The following is a 21,438-nucleotide window of genomic DNA, read 5'->3' on the forward strand; positions in this document are numbered from 1 at the left end:
AAATGAGATGACACTATTCCATTAAAAAAAAAAAGTGTGTTGTTTTTGTTTGGTCACAATGTGTGGTTTCAAAAGAGGGGAAATGTAAAAAATATTCTAAAGTTTAAAATGTAGGCAATGTTTAAACAGGCACTTAATACCTCACATAGAATACTTTCTCAGGAAAATATATATATTTGAGGATAGAGGTAGGGTTGGAAGACTTGTAAAGAGTTTTTTGTGTCCTATTGAGCTAAGAGCTGTGTTTTAAATCACATTTCAGTTGAACTTTTCCTGCCTTAGGAGACCTGTTTGGCAGTGCATTGTTTTAGTGTATTCTGTAGTACAAATCATGTTTTTAAAATCACTCTGATACTCAACACCAAAAAAACAGGACCTGAACAGACATTTTTCCAAAGAAGACCTACAGGTAGCCAACAAGACACATGAAAAGATGCTTAGCATCACTAATCATCAAGGAAATGAAAATCAAAACCATAACGAGATACCATGTAATACCTGTCAGAATGGCTAAAATAAATGAGAAATAGTGTTGGCAAGGATGTATAGAAAAAGGAACCCTTGTGCACTGTTGATGGGGATGTAGATTGGTGCAGCCACTGTGGGACAGTATAGAGGTTCCTCAAAAAATCAGAAATACTAAATTATCCAGTAATTCAAGTACCGACTATTTACCCAAAGGAAACAAATACTAATCTTAAAAAATACATGCACCCCTATGTTTATTGCAGCATTATTTACAATACCAAGATACAGAAGCAATCTAAGTTCAATGGATCAATGGATGGAGAAGATGTGGCATATAAGGCTGGAGGGAAGAGGGCTTGGGAGACAAGTTGATCAAAGGTAAAGCCATTTTGGTTTTAGGTTGACCCATACCCTAAAACTCAGCAGGGAAAGTGACAGGCTGGACATTCTTAAAATTGTTCCCTGTGGGTAATCCCACAATCCTAAAACAATGGAAAAACTAATTGCCTAATGTGAATGGGAAACCCAAAAAGTGTAAGCCCCTCCCCATATGATTACCTAATTTAAGGAAAATATAAAGGGGGGCCTAGGTGGCTCAGTCAGTTGAGCAGCCTGCTCTTGATTTCAGCTCAGGTCATGATCTCAGGAGCTGGCCACTGAGTCCTGCCTTGGGCTTCTTGCTCAGTGGGGAGTCTGCTTGAGGATGCTTTGTCTCCCTCTCCCTTTCCCTCTGCCCCTCCCCCTGCTCTCTCCCTCTCACAAATAAAATCCTAAAATAATTTGTAAAAACCGCTAGAGGCAAGGGAGAATCCTCTTCCTCTCCTGGGGAAGACAGCTACTTTGTCTATGAAGTAGCTCCTTTCTTGTATACTTAATCTTTTCCCCTTTCTGTAAATGGCTTGCTCTTGGATTCTTCCCTGTACAAAGCCAAAAACCCTCTTGGAGAGGGACCCGAGGCCTTGGGGCCTTAGCCTGTCCAGCATCATATATACAGTGGTATATTACTCCTATCTAAAAAAAAAAAAAAGAATGAGATCTTGACATCTGTGACAACATGGGTTGACCTTGAGGGTATTAATGCTGAGTGAAATACATCAGACAAATACCATATAATTTCACTTACATGTGGAATCTAAAAACCAAAAAGAAATAGATGCAAATATAGAAAACAAACTGATAGTTGCCCAGAAGGGAAGGGTAGGGGGAATGGGCAAAAAGTTGAAGGGAAATGGGAAGTACAGGCTTCCAGTTACAGAATAAAGTCATTGAAATAAAAGGTACATAGGGAATGTAGCCAATGGTACCATAATCGCATTTAAAGTGACAGATGATAGCTTAGATTTGTGGTGAGCTTAGCACAGTGTAGAGTTGTCCAATCACTGTGTACATCTGAAATCAATGTAACATTGTGTGCCAACTATACTTAAAAAAAAACTACTGCATGGCAAAATACAAATAATCTGGACAATTATAGAAGTTACTATCATTTCCTGAAAGGGAGTTATTGCTTTTTTGTTTTAAGATTTATTTATTTTATATAGAGAAGGGGTGATCAGGGGGAGGGACAGAGAGAATCTCAAGCAGATTACCTGCTAAGTACGGAGTCCGATGATGAGATTAGGCTCCATCTCACCCTGAGATTGTGACCTGAGCCAAAACCAAAAGTCGGACACTCAACAAACTGACCCACCCAGGTGGCCCCTAAAGCTTTTAGTTTTTTAAGTTATCTATACACCCAGTGTGGGAATCGAACTCACAACCCTGAGATCAGGAGTCACACGCTCCACCAACTGAGCCAGCGAGATGCCACTTGTTCTTTTTAATTTACCCTAAATCTCACTGTGGTCAGTGTAAATTAAATGATTTTGCTGATAAAACAAGCACTGTAAAAAGTCAATTTCAACTTTTGCAAGCTAAGCATTTTATCATTTTTGAGGAAACTGATAAGGATACTCTGGGGGAGTTCAGCATTAATGCCATCCTTTCACTAATAGAATTTATTTGACAATCACTTGTAGAGTGCAAATGGTACACCAACGCCAGTGCTAAATATATTTCATATAATCTTCTATAACCTAAGAGGTCAGGTGGGCAATACTGGCAGCATTTTATAGATGGTAGAAGCTGAAGTACAGAGAGATTGAAATGATTTACCCAGGGCAACAGCAAGAACCATACCAAGGCTTAAACTGTCAGCAGCCGTGGCTTCAGTCTGCCTTCCTAACCACACTGCAGAGTACCTCCTTATTTTAAGAAGACTCATCCTTTCTATTTATAAGAAAAGCAAAATTAGGAATCAAAATAGTTGGATTCAAATTCCTGCTCAAGTCTGATGCCTTTCTTCTTGTTTCCTAAAGCACCATATATTTTATCTCTATTTTAGCACTTGAACTTGTACTGTAATTGCCTGCTTTCTGTCTCCTGTCTAGACAGTAAACTGTTCAACATTTTTAATTTAATGCTTAGCATGGAGCAGGCACATACTTCCTGAGAGCCTGAAAGCATGGTTCTAACAAGGTTTAGAACTTTAGGCAAGTTACTTGTCTTTGAGCTTCATCTGTAGGTTTAGAAATCCTTCCTGTTGGGGCGCCTGGGTGGCTCAGTGGGTTAAGCTGCTGCCTTAGGCGCAGGTCATGATCTCAGAGTCCCACATAGGGCTCTCTGCTCAGCAGGGAGCACCCCCCCCTCTCTCCAGCCTCTCTACCTACCTGTGATCTCTCTCTGTCAAATAAATAAATAAAATCTAAAAAAAAAAAAAAAAAAAAGAAATCCTTCCTGCTTATTTCCTAAAATTGTGAGGACAAGCTAAATTTGACACTGAAAGCCCTTAGTCAAACAACCCTAATGGTGAACAAAACAACCATTCAGAGTCTCTGGAAATTGTCCCAAGGGCGTACAGCCAAATGAGGAAACATACAAGAAAATCTAAAACTCAGTAAATGCTGCACATTGAAGTTTGTGCCATCTGAACCATCACCCACATCCTTCTTTGTCCTCTCAGCTCAAAGCGTTGTACTCCAGGAGGGTGCCGCCAAGACCCGGAGCTCTCCTCTCTCAACTCCTAGTCTAGGAGAGCTTTATGGCATCTTCCCAGGAGGGGCAGGCCACTAGCAGAGTAAAGGTAATTATGTAATTATAAAAGACAGTACAAATGTATATTTTCTCTACTTAACTGATCTGTAGAGCAATTTGTAGAAAACAATATATATAAATTGTATTTTGGGGTCTCTACTATATTGCCATTAGCAGCACAAAGGAAGTAGATGGGAGCGAAGCTGAACTGGAGTGAAGAAATGATATCAGATGGTAACCTGAATTCACAGGAACTAATGAGCCAGAAAAGGTAAACAAAGTTAATAGAAATAATACTACAAATACATCCCTGTTCTCCTTCTCTGTTCCTTGAAGAGGCATTAAATTATATAAAGTAAAGGGGCGCCTGGGTGGCTCAGTGGGTTAAGCCACTGCCTTCGGCTCAGGTCATGATCTCAGGGTCCTGGGATCGAGCCCCACATCGGGCTCTCTGCTCGGCGGAGAGAGAGCCTGCTTCTTCCTCTCTCTCTCTGCCTGCCTCTCTGCCTACTTGTAATCTCTGCCTGTCCAAAAAAAAAAAAAAAAAAAAAAATTATATAAAGTATTAATTATAACCAAGTATTGTTGAGATTGTAACATGTAGACATAATACACAAGGCAATAATAGCACAAAAAGGAAAAGAGCTACCTAAATGTAATGTTTCTGTATTTCACTAGCACTCTTTTTTTTTTTTTTTAAGACTTATTTGAGAGAGAGGGATGCCTGGGTGGCTCAGTTGGTTAAGCATCTGCCTTTGGCTCAGGTCATGATCCCAGGGTCCTGGGATCAAGACCCACATCAGGCTCCTTGCTTGGAGAGGAGGCTACTTCTCCTGCCTGCCATTCGCCCTGCGTGTGCCCGTTCTCTCTCTGACAAGTAAATAAATGAAATCTAAAAAAAAAAAAAAAAAAAAAGATTTGAGAGTGAGAGATGTACACGTGCAAGCACGGGGAAGGGGAGAGGGAGAGAAATCCTCAAGCAGACCCCCCACTGAGCTCGGGAGCCTGACGTGGGGCTCAATCCCATTATCCTGAGATCATGACCTGAGCGGAAATCAAGAACCAGACGCTTAACTGTCTGAGCCACCCACTAGCGGCCCTCACTAGTACTCTTTAAGAACAGATCTGTTAAGTCAATATATTTCAATTAAAAAACACAGTAGCGGGCGCCTGGGTGGCTCAGTGGGTTAAGCCGCTGCCTTCGGCTCAGGTCATGATCTCAGGGTCCTGGGATCGAGTCCCGCATCGGGCTCTCTGCTCAGCGGGGAGCCTGCTTCCTCCTCTCTCTCTGCCTGCCTCTCTGCCTACTTGTGTTCTGTCAAATAAATAAAAAAAAAAAAAAAAAAAATCTTTAAAAAAATAAAAATAAAAATAAAAAACACAGTAGCAAAAAAAAAAAAAAAAGGGAAATCTGCAGATTTTAAATATTTCTCAAGCTCTCATATGCTGCTGCTGAGAATATAAAAATGATTCAGCTTCTTTGGAAAACAGTTGGCAGTCCCTCAAAATGTTAAACACAGATTTTACCAATACAGCATCATTTCATACAAATGTTTCACACAAATATTCGTAGCATTGTCATTCATAAAGCCAAAACATGGAAAATAACACAACTATCCCTCAGCTGATGAATAGATAAGTAAAATGTGGTATAAACATAATGAAATATTATTCAGCAATAAATATGGAATAAAGTACTGATAAATTCTACAACGTGGATGAACTTTGAAAACATGCTAAATGAAAGAAACCAGTTTTTAAAAATAGGATATTGTTTGATCTCATTTACATGAAATGTCCATAATAGACAAATCTGTGGAAACAGAAAGTTGATTAGAGAATACATATATGGCTAGGACATCATGGAGTTAAACAGCTAATGGGTACAACGTTTGGGGGGTTCTAAAATTGTGGCAATGTTTGCACACTTCTGCAAATATACTAAATCCATTCAATTGCACACCTCACTTAGCTGAATTCTATCCTATGTGAATAATATACCAATAAAGCTGTTACCAAATTTTTTAAAAAGTAGTATCTAAATGTCTAATGATGGGCATTCTACTTCACTAGCTTCCCATAACATAGTTCATGCCACGTACGGACGCCATGGCATTGACCCCACCACCTCCAGCTGTAAGCCCACCACAAGAAATACTATCTTATACTTTCACTAACAATGATGGGAAATCTTGCTTCCTTAAAGACTCTTTTTTTTTTTTTAAGATTTTATTTATTTATTTGACAGAGAGAAATCACAAGTAGATGGAAAGGCAGGCAGAGAGAGAGAGAGGGAAGCAGGCTCCCTGCTGAGCAGAGAGCCCGATGCGGGACTCGATCCCAGGACCCTGAGATCATAACCTGAGCTGAAGGCAGCGGCTTACCCACTGAGCCACCCAGGCGCCCCTACTTAAAGCCTCTTAATGAGATTATTTTCCTTAGTGTCCTTAGCATCGCTGACAAGGATCACCTTTACTACCCATCTTGTGAATAAGATCCTTCCCTCAGCTTTCAAAGCAAGAATTTCCCATTCTGAGAGAACAAAAAAAAAGACTTGCCATGACCTCTCTCTTTTCTTCCAGTCCTGTAGAGTGGGCTAAGAAGTTCTCTAAAATTGACTCTAGATCTGTAAGATGAAAATGATACCTACTTCCAGACTTGGTGGTTGTTTTAAGGGAAGTAGAAAATAGGAAATTACTTAGCACCCTCAAAAGCCAGTAAGAGTCTCACTACTGAGTATAGCTGTGGGGAGACTGTGGGGAGAAAGGCTTGTCTCCTTCTCCCAAGCTTTGTCCCTTAGTGAAAGGCTCCATTTGGATGTGATTGCTATCTTCCACATCTGCCACTAGGTGGCACTTTTGGCTAACTCATATGAAGAACCACTGGTAACTAAGCCCTTGGAAGGAACCATAATGAGGATTGTACTCAGAAAAGTTAGCATTTGTAAAATGCTGAGCTAGGAAGCCATATTCCACTAGTATTTATTGGTGTGGCACCTACTAGGTGGCCATAAATTAAGTGAATTCTGAGAAACAAGAGGAAGAACCCAGAGTTGGGATCAGAATTGAAAAGAGAGGAGGTAAGAAGAGTCGGGGCATTGGGGTAGGATGAGAAGTTTCCAGGAATAAGAAAATGCATGAGTAAAAACACAGGAGAGTGCGTGCCTGGTTGGCTCAGTAGATTAAGCCTCTGCCTTCGACTCAGGTCATGATCCCAGGGTCCTGGGATGGAGACTCACATCGGACTCTGCTCAGCAGGGAGCCTGCTTCCCCCTCTCTCTCTGCCTGCCTCTCTGCCTACTTTGTGATCTGTCAAATAAATAAATGAATAAAAATCTTAAAAAACAACAATACAGGAGAGACTGTGGCCTGTTCAGGAACTTGAGATAGTTATAGATGCCTAGAGTGAAGTACGCTGTGTATACAGAGCACTGGTGGGAAAGCAGGCAGGAGCTGCACAGGGGGCATGCCTGAAAGGATCTGGGGTGTTTAATAACAATGAACTATGACTTTACTGCCTGATTTTCAAATCATCTTGATTTGTGCAGCTTTATCACACTGTGGCTCTTCTTCCAAGAAAAAAAGCACATGCAAAACTACAGGGGTTCGTAGGTTTGGGACCTGTCAGTGGTAAGTGTGTGTATTTGCATTTACACATTAGCCACCCATCACATGGAGACACTGAGCCCTTGAAATCTGGGTAGTGTGACTGAGAACTGAATTTTAAATTTTATTTAATTCTATTTAAGATTTGAGAGACAGAGCACACCAAATGGGGAAGGCCAGAGGGAGAAGCCAACTCCCAGCTGAGTGGGGTGCCCAACTCAGGGCTCAATCCCAGGATCCTGAAATCATGACCTGAGATGAAGTCAGATGCTTAACCCACTGAGCCACCCAGGCTCCCTTATATAACTGAATAGCCACATATTGGGCAGCACAACTCCAGACTCTTTCTCCCACCACTGATGTTTTCTCTCTTCAAAATTCTTCGGACACTAAACCTTACTATAGCATAAGGCTACCTTACTGAACTGCAGATATTGGTGGGGGGGGCAGTTTCCAGCCTCAGAGAGTTCTGTGGGGTGGTGTGGATCTAGATACAAGAACAAGAATTGTTAGGACCTGATTTATTGAATGTGTGGATAAAGAGGAGGGATGAGGATTGCAGGCTTCTGCCTAGAAATCCTGGTGATACCATTGAGCCATGGACTACAGGAAACACAGTAATTTTCTTAGACATGCTGAGATTAATGAGCCAAGGATCACACAGGGAGATACAGACTAACAGACAAAAAAATGGCTGGGGCTGGAATCAACCAGGTCCTGTAGGTCATGGAGAGATCTGGGCACCATCACATGAAGACAGAATAGAAACCATGGAGTTGATGGGAGTGTGTGCAGAGTGAGAACAGAGGAGTACACTAGCACTGGAGGTCAGGGGAGTGTTAAGAAATACAAGCAAAGGAAATGGGAAAAAAGCCAAGAAAAAGAAAGCCACAGTCTACCAGTTTACAACAGTTCTGAAGAGAAAGAAGTCAACAGTTTAAAATGCCATATAGAAGATTTAATTCAGAAATGGGCAGTTTCCATGGACATTTTCAATGAGAAAGTCACTTGACTTTTATTTGAGCAGTGGGAGGAGTGAGAAGCACCACCTCAGCCAAGATGCTTATGAGAGAGAAACAAAATTCGGTCTTTTATGCACTATGTTTTGGGGTCACCTTGTTCTAACAGCCTAGTCTAGAACATTATCAAAATATCTCATAAGCAAAAACACAGAACTGAAAGAGCAGGTGAACACAATGAATAGTGGGACCTTCACATTAATTCTTGAGTTCTTAATTTTATTTTTGAAAATATTTCCACAAAGGGGTAAAGAACGTGAGGCCGGGTCAGCCAAATCCTCTGCTGTTGTTGATGGCTACTTGAAGTGCTTCTTCCACCCTTTCCATTGTAGAATATTTGGGAAGGTAGAGGACACTAATACACGTCTGAGCTCTTATGGGATCTTTTTCATTCACATTTTCAGGACAGCAAAATGTTATTTTCATGTTCTTTAAACCTTTTACTTGAATTCTGTCAGTTCCTGTAAGAAACACTGAGAAGAAGAATAAAACTGAGTGATTTGTTTCCCAGAGACCAAGACTTTTATAGAGGGAAAAAAACATGTGCTTATTCAAAACATTTACGAAGGGACCACGTGCAGAGTCCCACTTCAGCCTGCATCGGGCACTGACACACTGTCCCTCAAGCAGCTTACAGTCTAGTTGGAAATATTATATTTTTGTGCAGAAAAAGAGAAATACCAAGGGAAAAACAAAAGGGTGAGGCATCATGGAATTAAGTGCTTCCTGAGTGAAAATGCTGAGTGTGGTTCAGAGCAGGGAGAAAGACTCAGGCTGGGATGACCAGGGAGACTTTGGAGAGCTCAGAATTAAGCTGGATCTTTAAGAAGGGGAAGGTTTAGAGCAGCAACAAGGAGGTGGGTGAGGGTTCGAGGCAGGACAAGGAGCTTCAGAGAAAGCCTGGAGGTGGGAGGGCACAAGGTGAGCTCAAGAATGTAGAGATGATGGAGCTGTTTGGCTGAAATAATGATTTCCTATAAAGCAAAGATTGGAAAGTCAGGCTGGGCTTCTGGAGAAGCCTGATTATCTTCCAACATCTGTTATCCACAAAAAGAAGAACAAGAAAAGTGTTTCTCAAAAATAAGTATGGAAATTTTGGAAGAATATGAGAAAGTCATTGGGCAAAGTTGCAGGTAAACAACCAAGTAAGCATGAAACAGAGATCAAAATGTGGTAGGGGAGATACAAAAGGCTGGAGGCAATGACGTTGTAAAATATGCCTAATCCCATAAGGCCTGAATAATGGGAGTCACAAATACAGAAAGCAGACTAAATATCTAACTTGGATGGAGAACTGAGGGGAAATCTGAAAGCAACAGGCAGGGCTGAAATCACAAGAAAGATGACCTATATTAACATTTTTTTATGTTCACGCAGCCTGGCAGAGAGAACATCCAACTGGACATGGAGTGGCTCTTACACAAGGATTTGTGGTGAATGGTGTCTACAATAAACAAGGTTTAGGTATCCCATAAAAGAGACCTAAGATTCTAGATCACTCCTGATAGAATACCTACCAAGGAACTTTTTCTTTTCCTCCAAAGTCAATTTGTGTAAAGCCTTCCAAAACATCACTATGGTGGGATGTGAATTATCATATCCCTCTTCATAATGTGCATTCTAGAAAAAAAATACACACAAAAAAAACATATTCAGGAAATAATAAACAGGAAATTCAAATTCAAACTTCTAGGCCTTTACGATATACCTTCTCAAAGGTTTCCCAGTCATAATCTGTATTTCCAATAATCACATCCTTTAGTTCTTCCGGATGGAAAAACTCAATAATATCCTTGTCACACACTCTGTAAAATCCTCTTTGAAATTCTTCATAAAGTGCCTTCACAGAGATGTTGAAGATGTAATTGACATATTTAGAAACATAGTCTCTCCTTTAATGAAACAAAAAATTATTTCAGTTTACTGCAGTACCCTGAAGGAAACTAGCAGGGGCAGGGAAGATGGGCAGAAAGCCAAAAATAAAATGAGAACTAAAACACCTAACAATTAAGTGCCAAAAAATAGCCATATGCACCTGGCTATTTTTCATATCTCTAACTTAATTGTCATACAACTCTCAGGGCAGATTCTTAGGACATTTTATTAAAGAAAAGAAGTTTCTTGGTGAAGTTATATAATAACTCAAGGTCACACAGTTAAAAGAAAGGACACAGATTAGAACAGAGAAAGTGTGGAAGTGTAAAACCTGACCTGCTGATAGTGCTCTGGAAAACAGGCTTGGGAGACGGGAAAATTCTCCCATTTTATTTTATGGTCTTCCAAACTCTCTGAATGTATGACAGTAGTTAATGTTAGTATTTGTGGTTAAGCACAAATAGAGAAGGGATTTCTACATCTAGCTATGATGGGATAGCACACCCAAATACTCCCAATGAGAAGAACTAGAAAAAGCTAGAGAATATACAAAAACACATCTAGCTCTAGGCTTCCAAACCTAAGATGCAAGAAGCCTCTGACCTACTAAGAGAGAGGGGAAGCCCTGCAAAGTGAGCCCAGCATTTTACTTGCAGTTTTTCCCTCTGGGCCATTTGCTGATTCAGGGAAAGCGACTAGGCTAAAAGTAGTTGTGAAGAGGCAGAGAACCTCAGTATGTCTATCAGTGATAATATAGGTGAATTAGAATATTCATAAAATATACTACAGAACTGGAAATGTTCTATTTCTTGATCTGTATACTTACATGTATACTTTTCTGTATGTCAGACTTTGAAGTTCTTTTTAAAAAATAAAGATGAAAAGATGGAGGGAAAATAGCTGGCTGGCTTATACCAGAATGAGCATCTGGTGGCATCTCTCTGCTACTCTAACCAACTACTGGTGGAATATTCTCTCATCCCACACTGTGGCTTTAAAACAGAATCCTGTTAAGGGGCTGAGAACTCAAAACACCACAGTACCATGTAGTAACATTATAAATACTAAGTGCCTGCCACAGACCAGTGGCTCTTCTAGGTACTAGATGAACCATGATGAACATGACTAGTCCTTGCCATCATGCAGCTCACTGCAGTAGCTTATTTATTATTGGGGAAATACAGGCAAGCAGTAATCCTAAAGGTATTAATGGGTGATATGAAAAGAAAAAGTGAAACAGGTAAGGAGATAGAGACAGAAGTTAGTGGTATAAACCTAGACAGGACGATAACGGAAGGCCTCTCTGCGAAAGCTATTTCCTTTCCTACCAGAATATAAACTCCAGGAGACACACACGTACACACAATATACATCACCTCACTGTATTATTAAAAAATGATTAACTGGTAAGAACTCTAATACATTTTTAGAGCCCAGTGAAATAAACAGTGTATAAACAAAACATATTTCACTTCTCTGTACGTACTTGTTAGTCTGGTCAACAATGACACAACTTCCATTAGGAATTAGGTCTGTATCATTTTTGTCCCAATGCACCTGTAACAACAAATAAACTCAGATAGTGTCTCCAAAATAATCCGAAGCAATTATCAAAAAAAAACCTTAAAGCATACCTTTTTTCTCAAGATCTTATAAAAGTACGCATTTCTGTCATGCAAACAAAATGTGCACGTAAAAAGTTACTATCTTATCATGCAGAATGAAAAATTAATTTTTAAAAAACTTGATTTATCATACTGAAAAAATTGGCAAATGCCACATTTCAATAGTCACTTTATATAGTTAGACATAGAATGGTAGATTTGCAAAAACGGTCACAACTTCTTCCCAGCCTGGTATTCAAGCCCCTGTGCAGTGTGACTTTGCCAATAGCTGTGCAACCCCCCAGCACCCCCAACCCCATCAAGAGAAGGACTTCAGTTCTTCAGCCTTGCATATGGCTGTGGCCATGTAAGCTACTCTGGTCAATAGGATATGCTGTAAGTAAAAGCTTAAAAAGAAGCTTGTATGGTGAGGCTTGCCATCTCTTCCCACTCTTTGTAATCCTATGACAGTTCTATAAAGATAGGACTACTGGAACACAAGAGACCCCCTAGAACAGAAAAGCTGTTTCAGCCCACATTCCATAACCCAGCCAACAACTGGGTATACAAGCAAGGCAGGTGGAAACCATTCAGCCCAGGCAAGTCGATTCAGGCCAGAAACTCAATGAATTGTGTTTAAGCCACTATGTTTAGGTGTTGTTTCGTAGAAAAATCTGATAGGCCCAGCTCATAAAAAGTGAAGAAAAAAAAAACTTTTGCATTAATTCAGAAGTTTGTCCTTTTATTAAAGTGGTATGTCTAGAATCTGAACATGTAAAGGATTAATATGATTAAAACTGATCTGTAATCTGGTTATTATCATTACTCACATTAAAATAGATATAAAATACTTCTCCAAAGTCATCACCTTCATCATCCAGAAGCGTCTGCAAACTCCTAAAGAATAAATAATTTTATTTTTTAAAAGTCAGTAACTATGATCCCTGGACACATCATCTAAATAAATGTCAAATGCAGGACTATTCTGAAGGTGGGAGGTCCGGTCACTAGTTAACAATGCCCATTTCTCTGTGTACTGATAGCCAAACCTCATTGACAGGCGTGAAGTTTCTGAGTATTTGCAATTCTGCAAGCTCTCTTCCCTTTATCCTACCTTCCTTTACTCAGTGATTATACGTTTCTACAGAAAAGGACTGATAACCTATCTGATACTGAAACTCATTCAAATCAGCATTACCTTTATTTAAGCTTTTGAACTGTACCTACAGAACAATAATCTTTTAAATGTCAGGTATCACTTAGGAAATTCAAGGAATGAGAAGGTCAGAGCACCTTCTCTGTATCTACTGTCCCAATATCATCAAGCTTAAGACAGATGTGACAATCAACTACCTTAACTGTTTCAAGACATTTGTGAGAATGCAGGTCACACCAACATGGAAAGCAGCCAGTGTTTTTATATCTCCACCCTCTGTTGTCCTATGGTACTTCATTTATAAAGTCCTGGGGCGCCTAGGTGGCTCAGTGGGTTAAAGCCTCTGCCTTCAGCTCAGGTCGTGATCCCAGGGTCCTAGGATGGAGCCCTGCATCAGGCTCTCCACTCAGTGGGGAGCCTGCTTCCTCCTCTCTCTCTGCCTGCCTCTCTGCCTACTTGTGATCTGTCAAATAAATAAAATCTTAAGAAGAAATTATAAAGTCCTATGTCTCATTGTGTTTGCTCATTCTCTCATGTAGTCATTCCACAAACATCAAGCACCCAATGAGGCAGCAATAAGGGATGAAAGCTGAGACATTACTGTCAATACACTGAGACTCGTAGGTAAGCTATGCAGATGGAAGCCTCCCTATAGTACAGTGAGCTGTGTGCAGAAACTCTGTTAAGTGTCCACATACAGCCTTGGTTAACTCTTGTTAAAGGGATGTGTCACCGGGGAAGGCCTCTGGAAGGTGGAGTCCAAGCTGACTATCCTCCCCCCTGGATTTATTACATAATTGTGAAAAACAGACCATGTGTTATTCATTATAGGTTTTGGCAGGGGGGCGGTGAGGAGAGGGAGTGATGGGAACTTGTTCATGATACTCTTGTCATTATCTGTCCATGTATATGGCTTATGTGCTAATTTAGGGGTGTTTTTTACAAAGAATACTTAGGAGCCTGCCTCTTCAAACATTGCTAGTATCTTACACCTACCTGTATACCTCCCCTATCCCATTTTTCTACCACCCCCAAAATATGTCACAAGTAACAGTTGTCATATGTTTAACTGTTAATTAAATGTTTAATTAAAAAAGAGAGTGTTGTCCCCTTTTGTTAAGGTAGCTCATGAAGAACAGATAAATTCTTTAATCTTACTGCAGTTAAACTTATCATCTTTCCTTCAATATTGGTAATTTTGCTGTCTTTCTTAATACTGCTCAGTGGGTTAAAGCCTCTGCCTTCGGCTCAGGTCATGTTCTCAGGGTCCTGGGATCGAGCCCCGCATGGGGACTTCTGCTCAGCGGGGAACCTGCTTCCCCTTCTCTGCCTGCCTCTCTGCCTACTTGTGATCTCTGTCAAATAAATAAGTAAAATCTTTAAAAAAAAAAAAAAAAAAGGACTACAAAAGCAAGGAATATATTTGTCCATACTTTCAACATTTTTGCTTTACTATTTAAGTCCTTTACCCACATGAACCTGATTTCTGCATACACCATAAGGCATCAATGATCCTTTTTTCCCATATGCATGAACTGACAGTCCTGTTCCCATTAATTCAGTATACTACCTCCAGCAAGTTCCACAAGCACCTGGATCAGTGTCTGAACTCTCACTTTTCTTCCATTGAAAACCTGGACCCACACTGTACTGTCCTCAATTAATACAGCTTTCTAAAGATTCTGAAGACCTAAAAGCATGAGGAACACTGATACAGATTTAATGATCTTTACATTTATTAAGTTGATGTGCATTAAGTCTTCTTAGGCATAAGCATTATTTGGGTCATTTTCACTGTTTCAGTAAAAAACAATAAATTTATCTCCTCCTTGCCCAATCTGGTGCTTCTCATGTTTTTCGTTATCTTATTAGTATAATTAGTAATAATGATTAATAGTTGGACGCTGGAGCCAGACTGTGTTCAATTCATGGTTCTGTCACTATGGGCTCTCAGACAAGCTACCTAAACTGTCTGTGTTTGTTTCCTCACCTGTGAAGTGGGGATAATAATAATAGGATCAGGGCACCTAGATGGCTCAGTCTGTTAAGTATCTGACTCTTGATTTTAGCTTAGGTCATGATCTCAGGGTCATGAGACTGAGCCCTGCAGGGGCTTGCTTTGAGATTCTCCCTCTCTCCCACTGGCCTGCACAGTTTAGGAAAAAAAAAAAAAAAAAAAAAAAAAAAAAAAAGACCATACTACCATTCTCATTCTTTTAAAAATCTACATAGGATTTCACTGCATAAATATACCAAAAATAAGTAATTCCCTTATTAAAGAACATGTAGGTATTCCACAGATTATGAACTATGTAATGCAATATACATTAGTATGGAAACAGCCTTGCATGATTGTATAATTTCTGAAATTAAAAGTCTAGAGACAAAACTGCTAGGCTAAAGTGGCAAATACATTTTTGATTCAGGTAAGTACGATTACACTGTTCTCTGAAAAGGAATCACCAACTCATATGTCCACTACCAACCCCTGAAATTAGAGCAAACCTTTCCCAAACCCTGGCAAACACCATATAGCATCAGTATTTCCAACCACTGTAAATGGGCAGCACATTGGCCTCTGATTTTCATCTGCATTCCATAAGCACTGGGGAGTTGAAGTCATTCTGTTACTCCTTTGTGGGTTAACTTCCTTTTTATTTGTCCATTTTCTTATGGATGTTGAGGAACACTTACACAGCAGGAATATCACCCCTTTCTATTACCAGTATTTTTTGTGAGGTGGTGGCTTGGCTTTTTAACTTAGAAGTAAGTTTTCACTTTAAAGGTGAGGATAAGAAACAAGATTTAAAACAAATGTCACTTGCAAATTCATAGGGTATAACTTGTGCTCTGCCCATGACTATTTCTACACAAGGTTCAAAGATTATTATAAGCATTAAGGACCAATCATAGGGGAAATCAACTTCTCTTAATTTGAAAAGTTAAATTATTATCTAACAGTTCTTCCCAAAATAATACTTGACCTAAGGTACCTAGAATGTTGCTGCTGAACAAAAATGTTTTTTGGGTGGGGAGGTGTGTTTATTTACAGGCATACCTTGGAGTTACTGCAGATCTGATTCCAGACACTGCAATAAAGCAATTATCCAAGCAGACACAAGTCAAAAAGAATTACTTGGTTTCCCAGTGCATTTAAAAGATATGTTCACGGGGCCCCTGGGTGGCTCAGTGGGTTAAGCTGCTGCCTTCGGCTCAGGTCATGATCTCAGGGTCCTGGGATCGAGTCCCGCATCGGGCTCTCTGCTCAGCAGGGAGCCTGCTTCCCTTCCTCACTCTCTGCCTGCCTCTCCGTCTACTTGTGATTTCTCTCTGTCAAATAAATAAATAAAATCTTAAAAAAAAAAAAGATATGTTCACACCACACTATAGTAAGTGTGTAACAGCATTATGTCTTAAAAATGTGCATGCATTAATTTAAAAATACTTTAGTGTTCAATCATCAAATAGTTTCACTCACTTGTGGAACATAAGGAATAGCACAGAGGACATAAGGAGAAGGAAAGGAAAAATGCAGGAGGGGGAAGTCAAAGGAGGATACGAACCACGAGAGACTGTGGACTCCGAGAAACAGACTGAGGGTTTTGGGGGAAGTGTGAGCCTGGTGGTAGATATTAAGGAGGGCACATACTGCATGGAGCACTGGGTGTTATACATAAACAATGAATCTTGGAATACTACATCAAAAACTAATGATGTACTGTATGGTGACTACCATAATTAAAAAAAAATAATAAAAATAAAAATACTTCAATGCTCACCATCCTCTGAGCTCTCAGCAAGTTGTAATCACTGATCACAGATCAACAAAACAAATAGAATAGTAATGGAAACATTTGAAATACCGTGACAATTACCATAAATGTGACAGAGAGACCCTAAGTGAGCAAATGCTATTGGAAAAATGGCTTACTTAACACAGGGTTGCCACAAACCTTCGATCTATTAAAAAAAAACTATTTTTTTTTATTTGACAGGGAGAGAAAGATCACAAGTAGGCAGAGAGGCAAGGGGAAGTAGGTCCCCCACTGAGCAGAGAGCCCGATGCGGGACTCGATCCCAGGACCCTGAGATCATGACCTGAACTGAAGGCAGAGGCCTAACCCACTAAGCCACCCAGGCACCTCTGTAAAAAACACTACTACCTAAGAAGCACATACTATTTATGAAGCACAAGGTAATGAAATGAGGTATACCTATATCTAAATATGTATTATGTAGAGTTCTAGAAAAAGAACTATGTTACTTACTTTCCCAAAACAGGACTCAGCTCTTTTAAGTCTTCCAATGATGGTGTTTGGTTCAAAAGTTTCTTAAACAGGGCCAGTGGGAAAGGGATGTTGGCAACATTGAAATTGAATAGGGAAAGTCCACAAAGAACCCCAAAGAAAAAATATCTCTTCTTCTCAAATTTAGGCTGAAAAGAGAAAAAAAATTTGATGTCTTTTAATTTTTACAAGTAAAATGGAATATTCATATTACCTAAACCTTTTCTCCTTTTCACAAAGTCAAATCGCAAATTAAAATCAAAAAGTTTGCGGGGCCCCAGGGTGGCTCAGTCAGTTTAGCCTCTGACTCTTGATTTTGCTCAGGTCACGATCTCAGGGTTGTGAGATGGAGCCTCTCATCAGGTTCCACTCTCAGTGGGAAGTCTACTTGAGATTCTCTGTCTCCCTCTCCCTCTGCCCCTCCCCCCACTGGCTCACACATTCTCTCTCAATAAACAAAATCTTAAAAAAAAGTAAAGCTTGCGATAAGAATATTTAGGGTTTATGTGCAGTCATTAAGTCAAGTTAAATCTCTACCACAGGGACACTAATAGACCCACATTAGGTGCAGCAAACCCTCATAAACTAAAGTTTTCACTTTCTTTTAATGCTTTCAAAAGAAAATTTGAAAAGAAATTTTCAATTCACAAGGAAAAATAGAACTGAACAAAAAAAAAAATGGGCACCTGGGAAAGGAAGGGTTCCTTTTTATCCAAACATTCTATAAATGGTCAAAAACATACACTGTTTAAGTTTTCCTGTGTGGGCAGAATTGGGAACACAGGGAAAGGGGACTCCATTTTAAAGAAAATAATCACCTTATTAAAACTGAAGGCTATTTCCATAATTATATATATCAATAACTCCTCTCCTAAAATGAAAATGTCTAGACAACCTAATTTCCAATGGTGTATGACATGCCTTTTCTATGTTGATAACCATAAGCAAAAAGGAGAGGACTCACCCTGACAGGAAACCACATGTAGGAAGCCTCCTCAGGATACATGAACATCCCATATTCTGGCCGGGTCATCTCCTCAAACAGACAGTGGAAAAACTCTACCTTGACTCCTCCAGAGTCATGTCCAATTTCTCCACTAAATGAAACCTGAAGAAACACAGCAAATAATATATCACTTCCAGGGCTCAGTATTGCTCTGTATTAAGACTCACTTATTAATCATAAGAGTAAACATTATTTATGGACCCAAGTATTTGGTAAGCACTAAGCATCTTACTCGTTTAATCTTCACAATAATTCTATGAGGCAATGACCTTCAAGAATTTAAAACATTGGGGCACCTGGGTGGTTCAGTAGGTTAAAGCCTCTGCCTTCGGCTCAGGTCATGATCCCAGGGTCCTGGGATCAAGCCCCATGTCGGGCTCTCTGCTCAGCAGGAAGCTTGCTTCCCTTCCTCTCTCTCTGTCTGCCTCTCTGCCTACTTGTGATCTTTGCCTGTCAAAGAATAAAATCTTTAAAAAAAAGAACTTAAATATTAACTTCCCAAGGTCACACACAGCTAAGGGGTACAGCCTAGATTTAATCCTGTATCTGTCAAGTCTCAGAGCCTGATAACTTCAGCTACTAAGCTGACCTCAATTGGTATTATGTAATAAGGAACGTTAAGTTAAATGAAAATAAACATAAAGAAATAAATAATAGTTGGATTTTCAAAGGCTGAAAAACCAGAGCACACATAAGTTACCTACTGGCTTCGTTGTTTACTTCTTGAGAAGGCACCCAGGGACACCAATCTCTACCTAGGATGATTCTACCATAACCCATCTTTGCTCCTTCAAATACTCACTCATTCCTGCCCTTCCTTCTTAGAATCCCTCACTTCAGTGTACAAATGTGTTGAGGTCTCCCTTACTCTTAAAAGAAGAAAATCTCAATACCATTGTCTCATACAGGTAATACTGGCTTCTACTCTAAGTCACCAAATTCTGGAGAATCAGGTACCCCAACTTCCGAAACTATTTCCCTACTTAAAAGTGCTCTCTTCAAGAGGACCAAGAACATGTGAACCCCTGAATTCCGAGGACCATTCGCACGCCTCCTCTCCCTGATTTCACGAGCTCATTTTATACTTCCAATCCCCTCTTCTTTCTTCACGCTGTTTTCTCCCTTACTTTCTTTTATGAAGTATTAACTAGGTTTTTTATTTCTCTCTTCTTTTTCCTGCTGCTTTAATACCAGAAATTCTTGCAGTTCTGCGCTAGTTCTGCCTTTCCGCTTTCCCTGGATGCTCGATTTCTCTTTAAACTTCACTTACCACCTGTAACCATTTAACCTTCCTCTCCACTCTACCTTCTCTCTGACTGATGCACACTCCTGTTCAAAGGCCTGCTCAACGTTGCCTTTGGGATGTTCCATGGCACTTCCCCCAAATCTCCTTTTACTGCTTTAAATGGATGGATGCCTTTTCTATTTTCTAGAGATCCAAGTTTCAAACCTCAATAAATTATTCAAAATCTTTAGAAGACGAGGTATTGGGGCACCTGCGTAGCTCAGTCAGTTAAGTGTCCAACTCTTGGTTTCAGCTCAGGTCATGATCTCAGGGTCCTGGGATCAAGCCCTGTGTTGGGCTCCCTCCTCAGTGTGGAGTCTGTTTGGGAGTCTCTCCCTTTCCCTTCCCCTTTGTCCTGTCTCTCTAAAAAAAATAAATAAGTAAAATCTAAGTTGTCAAATCCTTACTCTGTCCCTTCCTATGGGCAAGGTTCTTCATCTCACAGAGCCTCAGTTTTCTCATGAGATTATCAGGAAAATTAAACAGAAAAACATATACAAAACACCTCTCACAGTCTGGAAAATGGTGGCTGCTCATCAAATGTTACCTAAATGTTTAAGAGGGATGAATGAACTATAAAAATGGAACTAAAATAACTCAGTGGGCTGGCTTGACATCACAGGTTAAGTAAGATTCACATAATGAGTTTGTTAGATTTTTAAAAACTACCTATATGCAAAAATATGTGGTAATGCTACCTCTAACCACAAATCCTAGTGCAACATACTTTTCAAATGGTGTCTTGAACTTGAGTCAAGTCATTCTTTAATCTGAGTAGGATAAGTGATAAACTAAGGTCTATCAAAACATTCTAATAAATATCATCAGGCAAATCTTTGTCGTGATTAAATGGAAAGTCTGGAGCCTAACAGTTGGGCCCAAATCCTAGCTCTGATACTTCTCAGCTGGATTACCCTTGGGTAAGTCACCTAATTGTTCTGTACCTCAGTTTCCACATCAGCAAAACAAAGGAAAAACAGAACCTTCCATGCAGTGTCACTGAAAGGGTTACATAAATATTTGTTAAAGCATTCACAGTGTTCTTGGCAAAAGGAAAATGTTCACCAGATTCACTATATATTATTATTATCCTGTGTCCAATATCTACTAGTAAGACAAGTTATAGAATAACTAAACCAGATCGCTTCTCGGCCTTTTGGCTAAGATCAAGTGTAGAATAACTAAACCAGAGATCATCTATGTTCATAACATGGGGCTTTCTACAATAATACCCTCAAAAAACTACAGTTAATAAAGAGGAAGTTCTCTTTTCCACAGCAATTTGGGTACATGTATGAGAGCAGAAACTAATCTTCAAATCTCTGTGTCAACCTCATCTCACTGGAACCCTCCCCATGGGGTGACTAGCTAGGCTGGGTCAGGTCTCAGGAGGGACTGGACCTCTTAAGGGTAGTTCTGGACTTTTTAGCTGCCCAGGCTGGGGGAGGACAACCCTTTCAACCGCTGCTCCTCAGCCTGAGGGCAACTAAGTGCCCACAGCTATTCCCAGCAAATCACAGCTACATGGGGTATCAGGGCAACACTGCACGGCAAAGGGAGATTCTTTCTTCTCTGCAAGACCCACTGTCCATCCTTTTATGTTTTCCTTCTCTCAGCAGCAAAAATATAGAGAATTATACTTTACCATTAACTCTCTCCTCAGATCTTCATTCTCAAACTGATTTAGGTGACTCAAAACATCTTCAATCAAGTGACTCCTTCTGACTGTTAGATTCAAAGTGGGCAGCAAAGCTAATTCGGACCCTCCTTGTTCCACAATTCCAGCCAACCGCATACATGCTCTAAATTTCTTCTCCTAGGAAAACAGAAATGTTTCACTCATTTCACCATTTGCTCTAAGTGGGAATTTGGTCAATTTATTAGGAGTGCTTGTTACAAACATTCATGAATAGAGCTTTATTTACATAAGCCACTGGAGAGAAGCCATACATTCAGCATTCACCCTCTACGAGCCGAAGAAACACCTGGTGGATGAAAAATTTTGTGGAGCCAACCAGTGTAAGCAGGAAAGTGACCAGGTGTGGCCTCCACTGGTCCACTT

General features: G+C 40.0%; 1 protein-coding gene and 1 long non-coding RNA gene across 4 annotated transcripts in view; one reads left to right on the forward strand and one right to left on the reverse strand.

Annotated features, from left to right (window-relative positions):
* Window positions 1-575: 575 nt before the first annotated feature.
* On the forward strand, window positions 576-9,691 carry LOC123391863. Of its 2 annotated transcripts, XR_006606558.1 has the most exons (5): window positions 576-846; window positions 3,470-3,589; window positions 3,715-3,811; window positions 7,088-7,169; window positions 9,542-9,691. It is a non-coding gene; the product is annotated as an uncharacterized LOC123391863 (long non-coding RNA). The 2 variants fall into 2 exon arrangements; XR_006606559.1 differs by lacking the exon at window positions 7,088-7,169.
* Window positions 8,363-21,438, reverse strand: part of HERC5 (HECT and RLD domain containing E3 ubiquitin protein ligase 5) — a 41,820-nt gene continuing 28,744 nt past the window's right edge. For both annotated transcript variants that reach the window (XM_045079379.1, XM_045079378.1), the window contains 8 exons: window positions 21,022-21,192; window positions 18,050-18,193; window positions 17,068-17,234; window positions 12,474-12,540; window positions 11,526-11,596; window positions 9,873-10,056; window positions 9,682-9,784; window positions 8,363-8,637 (listed from right to left, as the gene is read on the reverse strand). In XM_045079379.1, the coding sequence (XP_044935314.1) occupies window positions 8,432-8,637; window positions 9,682-9,784; window positions 9,873-10,056; window positions 11,526-11,596; window positions 12,474-12,540; window positions 17,068-17,234; window positions 18,050-18,193; window positions 21,022-21,192 (1,113 nt within the window). In that variant the 3' untranslated portion in view covers window positions 8,363-8,431. The remainder of the gene's footprint in view (window positions 8,638-9,681; window positions 9,785-9,872; window positions 10,057-11,525; window positions 11,597-12,473; window positions 12,541-17,067; window positions 17,235-18,049; window positions 18,194-21,021; window positions 21,193-21,438) is intronic.

This window comes from Mustela putorius, unplaced genomic scaffold (genome assembly GCF_011764305.1).
Source record: "Mustela putorius furo isolate JIRA1106 unplaced genomic scaffold, ASM1176430v1.1 tig00000382_pilon_pilon_pilon, whole genome shotgun sequence".
NCBI lineage: Eukaryota > Metazoa > Chordata > Mammalia > Carnivora > Mustelidae > Mustela > Mustela putorius.